This window comes from Oncorhynchus clarkii, chromosome 5 (assembly GCF_045791955.1).
Source record: "Oncorhynchus clarkii lewisi isolate Uvic-CL-2024 chromosome 5, UVic_Ocla_1.0, whole genome shotgun sequence".
NCBI classification, from domain to species: Eukaryota; Metazoa; Chordata; class Actinopteri; order Salmoniformes; family Salmonidae; genus Oncorhynchus; species Oncorhynchus clarkii.
The window spans coordinates 4,454,570-4,473,345 of NC_092151.1; the positions used below are offsets into that span (position 1 = coordinate 4,454,570).

An 18,776-nucleotide genomic window follows, 5' to 3' on the forward strand; every position below is an offset into this window, starting at 1 on the left:
AGTGTTCATAAAGCATATCAGAGAGCTGATTTAGGATCAGTTTTGCCTTTATACATAGATTATTCTGAATTGGCTGATATAATATAATAATCTGATCCTAGATCAACGCTCCTATATTTATAACCCTTTAAGTACACGGTCTCTAGTTAAATACTACTAATCAAGCTCAGATATCTGATCTATTATCATGGCAATGAACATTTACAGTAAATGATAGAGAACCTCTGTTACAAGTTTTCAATATGAATCATTGTTATTATGTCTTACTGTAGTTGAGCTGTCAGAAAATGTATTTAATTGCTGGTCTGCATTTATACATGTCATTCTCCTCAGCTCACTTCTGTGGGTGTTCAGTGCTTTGAGCCTTTTGTATCCTATTGAGGGAGCACGGAAATGGAAAAATATATTTTAGAGTGTCCATCAAATGTAATAGAATGAGGGACAAGAGAGCAAGAGATTAAAAAATTTTTTATTTTATTTATTTACACACTATTCATATATACATATTGTTATATACATTACATTTTTAGATAGAAGAGAGGCGCTGTGAAACAAGATGTTATTTATCTGTTTTTTTTAAAGCTAAACCTGTTTTTTTGCCTGAGTGGTGGCAGAGCATTCCACGACGACACGGCTCTATACATAACTAAGGGACGCATTAAATCTGTTTTTTTGGTTTGGCCATAGTGAAGAAACCCAGCTGGTGCTGCATGTCTGTTGGAAGTGTATGCAAATCGACACACAAATGTTTCCTAGAAAGACTGGAAGACAAAGTAGTCAATTTCTCCTCAACCCTCAACCGTAAAAGACATTGATGCATGTTGTAGATTAGTTCTGGGCGGCAGGTTGTTGGATCGAATCCCCGAGCTGGCAAGGTGAAAACATGTCGTTCTGCCCCTGAACAAGGCAGTTAACCCACTGTTCCCCGGTAGGCCGCCATTGTAAATAAGAATTTGTTCTTAACTGACTAGCCTAACCTGTGATATCACTAACTACAGCACTAACCACAACCACCTTTTCTCTCTCACACACATCTCTCTCACTCTGTGCTGTTTACCCATCACCTCGTTCATCCCTTTCTCCCTTCATTCATTAAGAGCTTTTTTTAAACTGTAAAGGTTAAAAGAAATGTAAAGGGCAAGGCGTGTTGCTTTGTTTTGAGCCAGCTGCAGCTTTGCTAGATCTTTCTTTGCTGCACCTGATCATATTACAGGACAATAATCAAGATGGGACAAGACCAGAGCCTAAACAAGTACAGAGGATCTTTGTGTCAAAATCGCAGATGGTTTATTTTATATATTTTTTTACAACAGACATACCTCTCCTCCATCTTCACAACAACTTTGTCAATATGACTTGATAACTGACCATCCAATGTTGCTCCTAGGAGTTCAGCTTCTCCAAGTTTTTCAATGGTCACACACCCTTTATGTACAACACCAGTTGACGTCTAAGAGAATGTTTTGAACCTAATACAATGCCTTTCGTTTTTAGATGTATTTAAGACCAGTTTACTGTTAATTACTCATTCTGACAATGACTAAGAGTTTCAGTGAGCTCACTGGCTGTAGGTGCTGATGTGTAGAATGTGCAATCATCAGCATACAAAGTGATTTTAGCTTCTCGTAAGACAAGTGGCATGTCAAAATAAAGAAGAGTAACGGCCCAAGGGAGCTGCCTTGAGGGACACCGCACGGTACATATCTGATGTTAGGGAAGCGTCCATTAAAGAATACTCTGAGTTCTATTGGATAATTAACTCCCCAACCATGTGATGACAGGTGATGTAAAGCCATAGCAAGTGAGTTTTCTTCAATAACAATTTATGATCAATAACATCAAAATGGCTGCACTGAAATTTAACAGTACAGTTCCAACTATCATCTTATTATTCATTTCCTTTAGCCAATCATCAGTCATCTGAGTCAGAGCAGTACAAGTTGAGTGCCCTTCCCTATGTGCATGCTGAAAAGTCAGTAGTTAACTTGTTCTTTCAAAAAAATGTGTTTCAAACACAATTATCTCCGTCAGTTTACTAAGAACAGGCAGCAAACTAATTGGGTGGCTGTTAGAGCCAGCAAAGGGATCTTTACTATATTTAGGTAGTGGAATTACTTTAGCTTCCTTCCACGCCTGTGGACAAACGTTCCTTTTGGCTTTGGTTAAAGGCATCGGGGTGGTGATAGTCTGTTAACATTCTCAATAGTTTTCCATCTAGGTTGTCTATACCAGGTGCCCTATCGTTATTGATGGATATCAAATGTGTTTCCACCTCCTCCCCATATACTTGACCACATTTTAATTATTAGATCTTCAATACAGAAATATGAGCAGTGAGCATCACAGATACCATCTCTCGGTCTGTCATTTTCTCTCTGTTTCTCTCTCTCTCTCTCTCTCTCTCTCTCTCTCTCTCCCTCTCTCTCTCTCTCTCTCTCTCTCTCTCTCTCTTCACCCCATGGCAATCTTCACCACTAAATTGTTATTTGTTATTTCTCTCTCTCTCTCCCCCCTCTTTCTTTCCCCCTCTTTATCTATATTTCTCTATCCCGCTCTCTTTCTCTCTTTCAGTGGAACATCCAGACAAGATGGCCAACGATCAAGGTAAGAAGCCACACACAAACACAGACCCTCACAAACACAGACTCACACAGACACAGACCCACACAGACTGTCACAAGGATGATTGTGCCATTTGTAACCATTAACATCTCCATAATTGCACTGCATTCCTATGAGGACAGAAATACTGGAAGTGTTGATCCGTACTCCCTCTGACATCACTTCTAGCAGGTGAAGGGTACTAAGGCCTAGTTATCTTCAGGGAACAGGGAATGAAGGCCAATTAGCTGGCTGTTTTAATAAAGCATTACCACCATGGAGAAAAAAAAGGGAAATTCAAATCTCTTTTTTTTTCTCTCTTTCTCTCAAATTAAAACATGAAACAGACGTTCTCTCGCCTCTGATAATTCCCCGTTAGAAAATCTCAATTGGAAATGGGTTTCTAATTGAACCCTTGGAGTGGTAAATTGTCTTCGTAGAGAATGGTGGGGGGGGGGGTTGAGAGGTGCGGAGGCACCTTTTGCTATTTTTAAAGATAATAACGGGTGTTAAATGTCAGAGGCCCGCAGTCATTTCACTCTGTGCATTCCTAATGGTACACAAAAAAATAAAAAATTTTGAGGTACACTACTTCCGATCAGAACCCCTATGAGCCGTGGTCAAAAGTAGTTCACTGTATAGGGAATAGGGTGCTATTTTGGCTGATCAAATTAGACACGGGGCTGTGCTTCCCGAATTCAACGAATGGCGGGACACGACGCAATCAGAGTATAGTTGAAATGCCTGGATGTAATACTGATCTCAGATCTTCATCTTAGTGGAATTAGATGAACACGTTTCCACAATGCATTGGAAGAGGTGGGCTGCTAGTGATGGGCTCTAGTTCTGTTCAAGGAACCAACAACACAACTAGGCTATTTAACTGGTAAGATGCCCGAAGCTTCTGAAGGTTCGAATGTAGGCTAAGTCCTTTTTTTTGTTCTCCTTATTAAAACGACCACAGTATTGTAGGCTACATCTTGGAAAACAGAAGTCTTTTCTATATGATTTTTTTGCCAAAATTGATTTTTTGTTTTCTCATTGAAAAGTGTTATATGAATATATATGTAAATATGGCCTTCCTCAGAGCTTTTTAAACTAAATACTAAAGTATTTTTTGATTTTTGAATATGTCGGCACTGGGGATTCGGGATGTGGCTGGCGGTGTTATTAATGTCATGTTTATCAAACAATTTGATTTGAATGGATTGTTTTAGTCGTGTAAGCTAGGCAACCCTATTTCATGATTTAATTTTTTGCACCAAACCTTTAGCGGTCACTCTGATCTCTGTTCCCACTGATCAGTGCTTTAGTTTATAATGTTGTTGTCCACCTTTAGCGGTCACTCTGATCTCTGTTCCCACTGATCAGTGCTTTAGTTTATAATGTTGTTGTCCACCTTTAGAGGTCACTCTGATCTCTGTTCCCACTGATCAGTGCTTTAGTTTATAATGTTGCGCTGCACCAGACTGTCCACTATTTTTTTCCACCTATACAATGCCCTTTTGATCAGTTGAAAAGTGTTGGTGTGTGTACTAGGCTATTTGATTTAATTTATATATGTTACAATACTATGGTTAAACTAATATATAATATATCTGGTAAACTGGAACCAAATCATCTGTCTCTGTCTTCAGTCCTTTTTAAATTGGATAGATGGACTATATGGTCTACAGTATAGGTTGAATGTGATAGTCTGCCTATAACCAGCCTGAGGAGGTCTATAACCAGCCTGAGGAGGTCTATAACCAGCCTGAGGAGATCTATAACCAGCCTGAGGAGGTCTATAACCAGCCTGAGGAGGTCTATAACCAACCTGAGGAGGTCTATAACCAGCCTGAGGGGGTCTATAGCGAGCCTGAGGAGGTCTATAACCAGCCTGAGTAGGTCTATAACCAGCCTGAGTAGGTCTATAACCAGCCTGAGTAGGTCTATAACCAGCCTGAGGAGGTCTATAACCAGCCTGAGTAGGTCTATAACCAGCCTGAGGAGGTCTATAACCAGCCTGAGTATGTCTATAACCAGCCTGAGTAGGTCTATAACCAGCCTGAGTAGGTCTATAACCAGCCTGAGGAGGTCTATAACCAGCCTGAGTAGGTCTATAACCAGCCTGAGGAGGTCTATAACCAGCCTGAGTAGGTCTATAACCAGCCTGAATAGGTCTATATCTCCATTCCTATTCTATTCAGAGTTTAGACAAATTAATCAAATTGGAAATGTATCAGGCTGGTTAATGTGATGCTTGTCTGTTGAATTTGGAAAAATCCACCCGCACCTGATTCACCAGCGTCTACTCAGCCAATCAGGAGCCGCTACTACATTACGACCCTGCATCCTGCGTATGTTTTTTTAAACACCACGACGATGCTTCATAGTATGCAGTTTAAGTATGTAGTACGCTAGTATTTGACCCCTCTTTTGTCTTTTTGTGGCTGTGCCAGTGATGAGAGATGTTCTGTAGAGTTTTAATGAAGTGGACGACGAGGAAAAAACGAATGGTTTATTGGCACATACACATGATAGGTGCAGTGTAATGTGTTGTTTTACAAGGTCAGTCAGAGTAGTATGATAGGTGTTGTTTTACAAGGTCAGTGAGAGTAGTATGATAGGTGTTGTTTTACAGGGTCAGTCATTGTAATATAGCGCCCCTGAAGCCAATATATCTCTCACACGTGGAAACAGACACACACACGCACGCACACGCATACACAACTCTCACACTTGCCTGGTTACCCAGACTCCTTGTTCCCGGCCAAACGCTACGCCGCCCCCGGGAGTTAGTTTCTTCTCCTCAATGAGTCTGGATCTGAGTACCTCCCTGACCCTTCACCCAATGCCAACGCATTCGGAGCCTTCTGATTGGTCCAGAAACCGATGGGTTGGGCCAGCGCCAGAACACACATTGGCTAAGGCGGCGGTATGGAAATTCGTCATATGGTTTTGATACTGTAATTGGTTAAAGACAATCCAATTGCTGATTACTTTGTTTTGTGCAATGCACCTCGTGTCTATTGTCATCATAAACGACTTCAATGATGGAAGTCTCAGACTGAAGTCTGTAGTGAACACCTGAGTCATCAGGCTACTCTCAGACTGAAGTCTGTAGTGAACCCCTGAGTCATCAGGCTACTCTCAGACTGAAGTCTGTAGTGAACCCCTGAGTCATCAGGCTACTCTCAGACTCAAGTCTGTAGTGAACCCCTGAGTCATCAGGCTACTCTCAGACTGAAGTCTGTAGTGAACACCTGAGTCATCAGGCTACTCTCAGACTGAAGTCTGTAGTGAACACCTGAGTCATCAGGCTACTCTCGCACAGCTTTTAATTGACGTTTTGTACAATTAATTTGAGAGATTTTTTTTTAAAGGTGTTTTTAGTCATCATATGAAATGGTCTTATGAAAGCATATGATTATTTTGGCACATCTATTTTTTTTTTAAGTACTCTAAGCTAGATGTTATTAATCTTCATCCTACCCCCTCCTTTTTCGAACATTCTGTTAAAAATCGCGCAACTTTTCAGCGTCCTGCTACTCATGCCAGGAATATAGTATATGCATATGATTAGTATGTGTGGATAGAAAACACTCTGAAGTTTATAAAACTGGTTAAATCACGGCTGTGACTATAACAGATCGTGTGTTTCATCGAAAAGCGCAAGAAAAACTGGTCACTGAAAGCTGAAAAAAGTATCCATGCGCCCCTTTCATGTGTTGTTTAAAGGAAACCAAATTGAATATGGAGACGGATGCAATTCCTACAGCTTCCACACGATGTCGTTTTTTGCGACGATGTCGCAAAAACGTCATTTTCATTGACAAAAATCCCTTGAGACATTACCAATAGATCCGTCATTCCATCCAGCCTACAACAATCGATTTTGGAAGGGTTGAAAAATGATTTCTTGAGTAGCTGCTATTGAATACAGATCGCCCAGTGATCAATTTGATCGGTTATTAACGTTTACAAATACCTAAAGTTGGGTTATAAAAGTAATTTTTTAACATGACGTTGCGTGTTGGAAGAGAGCTTTTTTCCTGATGCAGACAGGCTATACAAATGGATATTTTGGGCATTCATGGACGGATTTAATCGGGAAAAAGACCAATTTGTGATGTTTATGGGACATATAGGAGTGCCAACAAAGAATATCATCAAAGGTAATGAATGTTTTATATTTTATTTCTGCGTTTTTGTGTAGCGCCGGCTACGCTAATTATTTTGTTTACGTCGCCTTCAGGCATTTTGGGGTGTTGCATGCTATCAGATAATAGCTTCTCATGCTTTCGCCGAAAAGCATTTTAAAAATCTGACTTGTTTGCTAGATTCACGAGTGTAGCTTTAATTCAATACCCTGCATGTGTATTTTAATGAACGTTTGAGTTTTAACGAGTACATTTAGCATTTAGCGTAGCGCATTTGCATTTCCAGGTGCCTACTTGAGACGTCTGCGTCTCAAGTAGGATCAAGAAGTTAAATAAACCATCTGTTTTTACAGATGAAGGTTCATCCGTGAAGGCAGAGACTGTTTCCCATGAAATGGCACCCTATTCCCTATATAGTACCCTACATTGACCAGGGCCATATGGCACCCTATCAAAGACACTCCACTATATAGATAGGGTGCCATTTGGGACACATTTCCAAATGATTCCATATGTCCTCACTGTGACCTGTTAATGCTATTTAATACCGCTTCAGTCTATTTCATTCAAAATGAGGACATTATGTTGGTTTATATAATGGATTCTGTACCAGCTCTGAAGGTAAACAAAAAACAAACAATCTGTCTCAATCGAGACCTTGACATACGGTAGTTAACTATGGTCAATGCACAGGCGTTGTACTTCATGCACTGTGGCCCAGGCCCCTCAATTTACCCTTGACAAAGGACAGCATTTAACGTTGTGAAATCACAAACACATGAAAATACAGGGATAAATAAATATCAGATATTGGGACTGGAGTAAAATGTGGGCCAGGACTCAGGGGCTAAATTAGTTCCAGGACTCAGGGGCATAAATTAGTTCCAGGACTCAGGGGCTAAATTAGTTCCAGAACTCAGGGGCTAAATTCATTTCTTGACTTGAGTAAGCCCTTGTAGGTTTTGGCATTAACACACACACACACACACACACACACACACACACACACACACACACACACACACACACACACACACACACACACACACACACACACACACACACACACACACACACACACACACACACACACACACTCATAGCATATAAATCTTGTGAAACGGCACCAGGGGAGGCAGTGGTTGAAGCCCAGGCTGGAGATCGATGCTTGGGGCTGTTTCTCTGGCTCCTCCTCTGGCCCCTCCTGATTCATCTGGCCCCACTCTGCCTGCCCCTCCCTAGACCCTTCTAGTCTCTCTGACCCCTCCTTGCCCCGCATGACCCCATCTGGACCCTCTGGCCCCTTGGCCCCCACTTGCCCCTATGGAACCTCCTGGCCCTTCTGGCACCCCCTGCCCCCCCCCTCCCCTGTATGTTCCTGCCTCCTGCTGGCCCCTCTCCTGATCCCTCTGGGTCCTCCTGGCGCCCCTGGCCTTCCTTCTGATAGGTTGGAGGACGTCCTCCGGAAGTCATCATAATTAATGTGTAAGTCTATAGGAGGGGGTGAGAACCATGAGCCTCATAGGGATTGTATTGAAGTCAATGTACCCAGAGGAGGACAGAAGGTAGCTGTCCTCTGGCTACACCATGGTGCTACCATACGAAGTGCTGTTGAGGCTACTGTAGACCCTTTAATAAATTATTTGGTGACGTGATTATATTTAGTATAGTTTTATCTAAAAAGGATCACTTTTTAAATATATTTAAATACAATTTTAGAAAATTCAGCCTCCACTGATCAGAAGAGCTGTAACTGATGCCTCTCCGTTAGCATCAGAAGAGCTGTAACTGATGCCTCTCCGTTAGCATCAGAAGAGCTGTAACGGATGCCTCTCCGTTAGCATCAGAAGAGCTGTAACTGATGCCTCTCCGTTAGCATCAGAAGAGCTGTAACTGATGCCTCTCCGTTAGCATCAGAAGAGCTGTAACTGATGCTTCTCCGTTAGCATCAGAAGAGCTGTAACTGATGCCTCTCCGTTAGCATCAGAAGAGCTGTAACTGATGCCTCTCCGTTAGCATCAGAAGAGCTGTAACTGATGCCTCTCCGTTAGCATCAGAAGAGCTGTAACTGATGCCTCTCCATTAGCATCAGAAGAGCTGTAACTGATGCCTCTCCGTTAGCATCAGAAGAGCTGTAACTGATGCCTCTCTTTCTTTCCTCCTCCATGAAAGAACATCAAACAGCAGAAAGAGAGATGTTCCTGTTCTAGATCAGGGACTCTAAAACACACTGTATAATGTGATTTAGAGTCCCTGTTCTATAATGTGATTTAGAGCCCCTGTTCTAGAATGTGATTTAGAGTCCCTGTTCTATAATGTGATTTAGAGTCCCTATTCTAGAATGTGATTTACAGTCCCTGTTTTAGAATGTGATTTAGAGTCCCTGTTCTAGAATGTGATTTAGAGTCCCTGTTCTAGAATGTGATTTAGAGTCCCTGTTCTATTGTGATTTAGAGTCCCTGTTCTATTGTGATTTAGAGTCCCTGTTCTAGAATGTGATTTAGTGTCCATGTTCTATAATGTGATTTAGAGTCCATGTTCTAGAATGTGATTTAGAGTCCCTGTTCTATAATGTGATTTAGAGTCCCTGTTCTAGAGTGTGTTTTACAGTCCCTGTTTTAGAGTGTGTTTTACAGTCCCTGTTTTAGAGTGTGTTTTAGAGTCCCTGTTCTAGAGTGTGTTTTAGAGTTCCTGTTCTAGAGTGTGTTTTAGAGTCCCCGTTCTAGAGTGTGTTTTACAGTCCCTGTTCTAGAGTGTGTTTTAGAGTCCCTGTTCTAGAGTGTGTTTTACAGTCCCTGTTCTAGAGTGTGTTTTATAGTCCCTGTTCTAGAGTGTGTTTTAGAGTCCCTGTTCTAGAATGTGATTTAGATTCCCTGTTCTAGAGTGTGTTTTAGAGTCCCTGTTCTAGAGTGTGTTTTAGAGTCCCTGTTCTATAATGTGATTTAGAGTCCCTGTTCTAGAGTGTGTTTTACAGTCCCTGTTTTAGAGTGTGTTTTACAGTCCCTGTTTTAGAGTGTGTTTTAGAGTCCCTGTTCTAGAGTGTGTTTTAGAGTTCCTGTTCTAGAGTGTGTTTTAGAGTCCCCGTTCTAGAGTGTGTTTTACAGTCCCTGTTCTAGAGTGTGTTTTAGAGTCCCTGTTCTAGAGTGTGTTTTAGAGTCCCCTCTCTAGAGTGTGTTTTAGAGTCCCTGCTCTAGAGTGTGTTTTACAGTCCCTTCTCTAGAGTGTGTTTTACAGTCCCTGTTCTAGAGTGTGTTTTATAGTCCCTGTTCTAGAGTGTGTTTTAGAGTCCCTGTTCTAGAATGTGATTTAGATTCCCTGTTCTAGAGTGTGTTTTAGAGTCCCTGTTCTAGAGTGTGTTTTAGAGTCCCTGCTCTAGAATGTGATTTAGAGTCCCTGTCCTATAATGTGTTTTAGAGTCCCTGTTTTAGAGTGTGTTTTAGAGTCCCTGTTCTAGAGTGTGTTTTAGAGTCCCTGACCTAGAATTTGATTTAGAGTCACTGTCCTAGAGTGTGTTTTACAGTCCCTGTTTTAGAGTGTGTTTTAGAGTCTCTGTTCTAGAGTGTGTTTTAGAGTCCCTGTTCTAGAGTGTGTTTTAGAGTCCCCGTTCTAGAGTGTGTTTTACAGTCCCTGTTCTAGAGTGTGTTTTAGAGTCCCTGTTCTAGAGTGTGTTTTAGAGTCCCCTCTCTAGAGTGTGTTTTAGAGTCCCTGCTCTAGAGTGTGTTTTACAGTCCCTTCTCTAGAGTGTGTTTTACAGTCCCTGTTCTAGAGTGTGTTTTAGAGTCCCTGCTCTAGAGTGTGTTTTAGAGTCCCTGTTCTAGAATGTGATTTAGATTCCCTGTTCTAGAGTGTGTTTTAGAGTCCCTGTTCTAGAGTGTGTTTTAGAGTCCCTGCTCTAGAATGTGATTTAGAGTCCCTGTCCTAGAATGTGATTTAGAGTCCCTGTCCTAGAATGTGTTTTAGAGTTCCTGTTTTAGAGCGTGTTTTAGAGTCCCTGTTCTAGAGTGTTTTTTAGAGTCCCTGATCTAGAATTTGATTTAGAGTCACTGTCCTAGAGTGTGTTTTAGAGTCCCTAATTATATACTATAATATAGTATAGTGGTCTGTGGCATAGTATACTATAATATAGTATAGTGGTGTGTAGCATAGTCTACCATAGTATAGTGGTCCGTAGCATATTATGGTATAGTGGTCTGTAGTATAGTCTACCATAGTATAGTGGTATGTAGCATAGTATAGTATAGTATAGTAGAGGATAATATAGTATAGTATAGTGGTCTGTAGCATAGTATACTATAATATAGTATAGTGGTCTGTAGTATAGTATACCATAGTATTGTGGTCTGTGGCATAGTATAGTATAGTATAGTGGTATAGTACACTATGGTATATTATTGAGGTCTGTGACATAGTATGCTATAGTATAGTATACTGGTCTGTAGCATAGTATACTATAGTATAGTGGCCGGCAGCATAGTATACTATGGTATTGTACAGTGGTCTGTAGTATAGTATACTATAGTATAGTTGTCCGTAGCATAGTATACTATAGTATAGTGGTCTGTAGTATAGTATACTATAGTATAGTGGTCTGTAACACAGTATGCTATAGTATAGTGGTCTGTACCATAGTATGCTATAGTATAGTGGTCTGTAGTATAGTATGCTATAGTATAGTGGTCTGTAACATAGCATGCTATAGTATAGTGGCCTGTACCATAGTATGCTATAGTATAGTGGTCTGTAGTATAGTATGCTATAGTATAGTGGTCTGTAACATAGTATGCTATAGTATAGTGGTCTGTAGTATAGTATGCTATAGTATAGTGGTCTGTAACATAGTATGCTATAGTATAGTGGTCTGTACCATAGTATGCTATAGTATAGTGGTCTGTAACATAGTATGCTATAGTATCGTGGTCTGTAACATAGTATGCTATAGTATAGTCTACAGTGAGGGAAAACAGTATTTGATCCCATGCTGATTTTGTACGTTTGCCCACTGATAAAGAAATGATCAGAATATAATTTTAATGGTAGGTTTATTTGAACAGTGAGAGACAGAATAACAACAAAAAAATCCAGAAAAACGCATGTCAAAAATTTTATAAATTGATTTGCATTTTAATGAGGGAAATAAGTATTGTAGTGGTCTGTAGCATAGTATACTATAGAATAGTATTGTGGTATGTAGTGTACAGTTGAAGTCGGTTTTCATACACCCTTAGCCAAATACATTTAAACTCAGTTTTTCACAAATTCCTGACATATAATTATAGTAAAAACTCCCTGTCTTATGTCAGTTATTATCACCACTTTATTTTAAGGATGTGAAATGTCAGAATAATAGTAGAGAGAATTATTTATTTCAGCTTTTTATTTCTTTCATCACATTCCCAGTGGGTCAGAAGTTTACAGACACTCAATTAGTATTCGGTAGCATTGCCTTTAAACTGTTTAACTTGGGTCAAACGTTTCAGGTAGCCTTTCACAAGCTTCCCACAATAAGTTGGGTGAATTTCAACCCATTCTTCCTGACAGAGCTTTGGTAAATGAGTCAGGTTTGTAGGATCCTTGCTCACACATGCTTTTCTTTTGGGGGGGGGGGGGTATTCAGGTCAGGGCTTTGTGATGGCCACTCCACTACCTTGACTCTGTTGCCATTTTGCCACAACTTTGGAAGTATGCTTGGGGTCATTGTCCATTTGAAAGACCCATTTGCGACCAAGCTTTAACTCCCTGACTGATGTCTTGAGATGTTGCTTCAATATATCCACATAATTTTTCTGCCTCATGATGCCATCTATTTTGTGAAGTGCACCAGTCCCTCCTGCAATAAAGCGCTGCCACCCCTGTGCTTCACGGTTTCAAACCAAAAGTAAGTTAATCTCTAGGAGACAGAACGCGTCTCCTTCCTGAGCGGTATGACGGCTGCGTGGTCCCATGGTGTTTATACTTGCGTACTATTGTTTGTACAGATGAACATGAGACCTTCAGGTGTTTGGAAATTGCTCCCAAGGATGAAACAGACTTGTGGAGGTGTTACATTTTCTTTCTGAGGTCTTGGCTGATTTCTTTTGATTTTCCCGTGATGTCAAGCAACGAGGCACTGAGTTTGAAGGTAGACCTTGAAATACATCCACAGGTACACCTCCAGTTGACTCAAATGATGTAAATTAGCCTATCAGAAGCTTCTAAAGAGATGACATAATTTTCTGGAATTTTCCAAGCTGTTTAAAGGCACAGTCAACTTAGTGTATGTAAACTTCTGACCCACTAGAATTGTGATACAGTGAATTATAAGTGAAATAATCTGTCTGTAAACAATTGTTGGAAAAATTGTCCTGACATTGTCCTAACTGAAAAGATGTCCTAACAGACTTGTCAAAAATATAATTTGTTAACAAGAAATTTGATGAGTGGTTGAAAAACGAGTTTTAATGACACCAACCTAAGTGCACGTAAACTTCAGACTTCAACGTTATGTATTATATTTTAGTGTAATGTGTAGAGTATGGTGGTCTGTAGTATAGTGTAGTTTAGTGATCTGTGTGTGGGGGGGGGGGGGGAGTGTATTATCTTCCTCACTTGCTTTGGCAATGTTAACATGTTTCCCATGCCAATAAAGCCCCTTGAATTGAATTGAATTGAGAGGGTTTGGGGAGAGATACATTTCTTTGGCAATGTAAACATGTGTTTCCCATGCCAATAAATCCCAGTGAATTGACATGATCTCTCTCCCTCTCTCTTTGTGTCTCTCTCTCTTGTCACTCTCCTGTCTCTCTATCTCTCCCTATCTCCATGTCTCTCTCCCTCTCTATTTGTGTGTCTCTGTCCTTGTCTCTCTATCTCTCTCTTTGTGTGTCTCTGTCCTTGTCTCTCTATCTCTCTCTTTGTGTGTCTCTGTCCTTGTCTCTCTATCTCTCTCTTTGTGTGTCTCTGTCCTTGTCTCTCTATCTCTTGCTTTGTCTTTCTCTTTGTCTCTCTCCTGTCTCTCTATCTCTCCCTCTCTCCATGTCTCTCTCCCTCTCTCTTTGTGTCTCTCCTTGTCTTTCTCCCTCTCTTTGTGTATCTCTCCTTGTCTCTCTCCTGTCTCTCTATATCTCTCCCTCTCTATTTGTGTATCTCTCCTGTCTCTCTATCTCTCCCCCTCTCTCTTTGTGTCTCTTCTTGTCACTCTCCGCTCTCTCTCTCTCTCTCCCTCTCTCTTTGTGTCTCTCTCCTTGTCTCTCTCCTGTCTCTCTCTCTCTCCCTCTCTCTTTGTGTCTCTCTCTCCTTGTCTCTCTCCTGTCTCTCTCTCTCTCTCTCTCTCTCTCTCTCTCTCTCTCTCTCTCCCTCTCTCCTAGTCCCTCTCCTGTCTCTCTATCGCTTTCCCTCTCTCTTTGTGTATCTCTCACCTTGTCTCCTGTCTCCTTGTCTCCTATCTCTCTCTGTTGTGGAGGTTGGGGAGAAGGCCAGCTCTGAATTCTCTCCTGCTCTCAAACACAACAGTTTCCAATTGCCAATTATTGGTTGGCACTTAGGAATGTATAATGAGATGTACAATACAGGCTATTCTACAGACACTCAGACCACTCCCACACTATATTCTATCTCTGGATTGCCGTTTAGGCTAATGTTACATTTCATACACTGTGTCATAGTTGAGTCAAAGAAAATAATGTATTCTTAAATGTTTATTTTTTCTCTCTAAATACTCAAGTTTGAACACGGAAATATAATAGCATTCTTCTGTTCTTCCTGTGCTCTCTCTCTCTCCCTTCCCCTGCTCTCTCTCCCTTCCCCTGCTCTCTCTCTCTCTCCCTGCTCTCTCTCTCCCTTCCCCCTCTCTCTCTCTCTCTCTCCCTTACCCTCCTCCCTTTCTCTCTCCCTTCCCCTGCTCTCTCTCTCCCTGCTCTCTCTCTCTCCCTTCCCCCTCTCGCCCTCCCCTCTCTCCCTTCCCCTCCTCTCTTTCTCTCTCCCTTCCCCTGCTCTCTCTCCCTTCCCTTACTCTCTCTCTCCCTTCCCCTCCTCTCTCTCCCTTCCCCTCATCTCTCTCTCCCTCCTCTCTCTCCCTTCCCCTTATCTCTCTCTCTCTCTCCTCTCTCTCCCTTACCCTCATCTCTCTCTCTCCCTCCTCTCTCTCCCTTCCCCTCCTCTCTTTCTCCCTTCCCCTTCTCTCTGTCTCCCTTTCCCTGCTCTCTCTCTCCCTTCCCCTGCTCTCTCTCTCCCTTCCCCTCCTCTCTCTCTCCCTTCCCCTCCTCTCTCTCTTCCTTCCCCTCCTCCCTCTCTCTCTCCCTTCCCCTCCTCTCTCTCTCTCTCTCTCTCTCTATCTCTCTCCTCTCTCTCCCTTCCCCTCCTCTCTCTATCTCCCTCCTCTCTCTATCTCTCTCCTCTCTCTCTCTCCCTCCCACATCTCTTTCTCTCTCTCTCTATCCCTGCTCACCCCCACTCTTTTTCTGTTGTACAGGTCGCCATGGAGATGGTGGCTACTGGCCTTCTGACAACAACCTGATTGATAGGAGCAGTTTGAACGGTAAGCACCCCCACACAGCCTTAACTGCTCCCTATTGTAAAAGTGTTACCGCCCTGTGCTGTGTTCAGAGTTAACTATACTAGACCTGGGTTCAAATACTATTCGATATATTTCAACTACTTTGATTATTGGTTTTAGCCTGTCAGGAGTGTCATGTGAGTGGGTGGGTTATTTTTTTGGAGACTTTTTCATTTGGTTCTGTTGTGCCATGCAAAAGGTCTGGGAAAACTAGTTGATTTCACCGATTTCACAGGAAACGGCTCCCTACGGTGAAATCACCTAGTCTCTCTGTTCCCAGACCTGGAAACGGCTCCCTACTGTGAAATCACCTAGTCTCTCTGTTCCCAGACCTGGAAACGGCTCCCTACTGTGAAATCACAGAGTGTACAGTTCCCAGACCTGGAAACGGCTCTGGGAACTATAAACTAGTTGACTAGATAGACAAAGGCTCTGTGCACATGCACACATACACACGGCAGGATGTGGAGTTGTCTCTGTTGGGAAATCTGTCTGTTAATTAAGGACTAGCATATCATTACAGCCTGTAGGTTTATGAGCAGGGGAAGGGAGGGAGGGGTAGACTAGAGAGGGAGGGAGGGAGGGAGTTAGGGAGGGAGTTAGGGAGGGAGGGAGGGAGGGGTAGACTAGAGAGGGAGGGAAGGAGGGGTAGACTAGAGAGAGAGGGAAGGAAGGGTAGACTAGAGAGGGAGGGAAGGAGGGGTAGACTAGATAGGGAGGGAAGGAGGGGTAGACTAGAGAGGGAGGGAAGGAGGGGTAGACTATAGAGGGAGGGAGGGAGGGGTAGACTAGAGAGGGAGGGAAGGAGGGGTAGACTAGAGAGGGAGGGAAGGAGGGGTAGACTAGGGAGGGAGGGAGGGAGGGAGGGGTAGACTAGAGAGGGAGGGAAGGAGGGGTAGACTAGAGAGGGAGGGAGGGAGGGAGGGAGGGAGGGAGGGAGGGGTATACTAGAGAGGGAGGGAGGGAGGGAGGGAGGGAGGGAGGGAGGGAGGGAGGGAGGGAGGGAGGGAGGGAGGGAGGGAGGGAGGGAGGGAGGGAGGGAGGGGTAGACTAGAGAGGGAAGGAAGGAGGGGTAGACTAGAGAGGGAGGGAGGGAGGGAGGGGTAGACTAGAGAGGGAGGAAAGGATGGAGGGAGGGAGGGAGGGAGGGGTAGACTAGAAAGGGAGGGAAGGAGGGGTAGACTAGAGAGGGAGGGAAGGAGGGGTAGACTAGAGAGGGATGGAAGGAGGGGTAGACTAGAGAGGGAGGGAAGGAGGGGTAGACTAGAGAGGGAAGGAGGGAGGGAGGGGTAGACTAGAGAGGGAGGGAGGGAGAAAAGGATGGAGCAGGAGGAATCCAGTCTGAGTAACCCTATTCAGTCTGACTAACACTAACCCTATCCAGTCTGAGTAACCCGATCCAGTCTGAGTAACATTAACACTATCCAGTCTGATTAACACTATCCAGTCTGAGTAACCCTAACCCGATCCAGTCTGAGTAACCCTAACCCTATCCAGTCTGACTAACCCTATCCAGTCTGAGTAACCCTATCCAGTCTGACTAACCCTATCCAGTCTGACTAACCCTATCCAGTCTGACTAACCCTATCCAGTCTGAGTAACCCTATCCAGTCTGACTAACCCTATCCAGTCTGACTAACCCTATCCAGTCTGAGTAACCCTATCCAGTCTGAGTAACCCTATCCAGTCTGACTAACCCTATCCATTCTGACTAACCCTATCCAGTCTGACTAACCCTATCCAGTCTGAGTAACCCTATCCAGTCTGACTAACCCTATCCAGTCTGACTAACCCTATCCAGTCTCAGTAACCCTATCCAGTCTGACTAACCCTATCCAGTCTGACTAACCCTATCCAGTCTGACTAACTCTATCCAGTCTGACTAACCCTATCCAGTCTGACTAACCCTATCCAGTCTGAGTAACCCTATCCAGTCTGACTAACCCTATCCAGTCTGAGTAACCCTATCCAGTCTGAGTAACCCTATCCAGTCTGACTAACCCTATCCAGTCTGACTAACCCTATCCAGTCTGAGTAACCCTATCCAGTCTGACTAACCCTATCCAGTCTGACTAACCCTATCCAGTCTGAGTAACCCTATCCAGTCTGACTAACCCTATCCAGTCTGACTAACCCTATCCAGTCTGACTAACCCTATCCAGTCTGAGTAACCCTATCCAGTCTGACTAACCCTATCCAGTCTGACTAACCCTATCCAGTCTGAGTAACCCTATCCAGTCTGACTAACCCTATCCAGTCTGACTAACCCTATCCAGTCTGACTAACCCTATCCAGTCTGAGTAACCCTATCCAGTCTGACTAACCCTATCCAGTCTGACTAACCCTATCCAGTCTGAGTAACCCTATCCAGTCATACTACTCCTTCTCTGTTCCGCGGGTGATGTGGAGGTAAACCCAGGCCCTGCATGTCCCCAGGCACCCTCATTTGTTGACTTCTGTGATCGAAAAAGCCTTGGTTTCATGCATGTCAACATCAGAAGCCTCCTCCCTAAGTTTGTCTTACTCACTGCTCTAGCACACTCTGCTAACCCTGATGTCCTTGCCGTGTCTGAATCCTGGCTCAGGAAGGCCACCAAAAATTCTGAGATTTCCATACCCAACTATAACATCTTCCGTCAAGATAGAACTGCCAAAGGGGGAGGAGTTGCAGTCTACTGCAGAGATAGCCTGCAAAGTAATGTCATACTTTCCAGGTCCATACCCAAACAGTTCGAACTACTAATTTTGAAAATTACTCTCTCCAGAAATAAGTCTCTCACTGTTGCCGCCTGCTACCGACCCCCCTCAGCTCCCAGCTGTGCCCTGGACACCATTTGTGAATTGATCGCCCCCCATCTAGCTTCAGAGTTTGTTCTGTTAGGTGACCTAAACTGGGATATGCTTAACACCCCGGCAGTCCTACAATCTAAGCTAGATGCCCTCAATCTCACTCAAATCATCAAGGAACCCACCAGGTACAACCCTAACTCTGTAAACAAGGGCACCCTCATTGACGTCATCCTGACCAACTGGCCCTCCAAATACACCTCCGCTGTCTTCAACCAGGATCTCAGCGATCACTGCCTCATTGCCTGTATCCGCTACGGAGCCGCAGTCAAACGACCACCCCTCATCACTGTCAAACGCTCCCTAAAACACTTCTGTGAGCAGGCCTTTCTAATCGACCTGGCCCGGGTATCCTGGAAGGACATTGACCTCATCCCGTCAGTTGAGGATGCCTGGTCTTTCTTTAAAAGTAACTTCCTCACCATTTTAGATAAGCATGCTCCGTTCAAAAAATGCAGAACTAAGAACAGATATAGCCCCTGGTTCACTCCAGAACTGACTGCCCTCGACCAGCACAAAAACATCCTGTGGCGGACTGCACTAACATCGAATAGTCCCCGCGATATGCAACTGTTCAGGGAAGTCAGGAACCAATACACACAGTCAGTCAGGAAAGCTAAAGCCAACTTCTTCAGGCAGAAGTTTGCATCCTGTAG

General features: G+C 43.3%; 1 protein-coding gene across 1 annotated transcript in view; it reads left to right on the forward strand.

The window, feature by feature from the left end:
* LOC139409827 (netrin receptor DCC-like) overlaps positions 1 to 18,776 on the forward strand; it is a 567,888-nt gene that overhangs the window by 476,890 nt on the left and 72,222 nt on the right. Inside the window, exons 22-23 of the mRNA XM_071155214.1 lie at positions 2,572 to 2,604; positions 15,190 to 15,255. Of these exons, the coding sequence (XP_071011315.1) occupies positions 2,572 to 2,604; positions 15,190 to 15,255 (99 nt within the window). The remainder of the gene's footprint in view (positions 1 to 2,571; positions 2,605 to 15,189; positions 15,256 to 18,776) is intronic.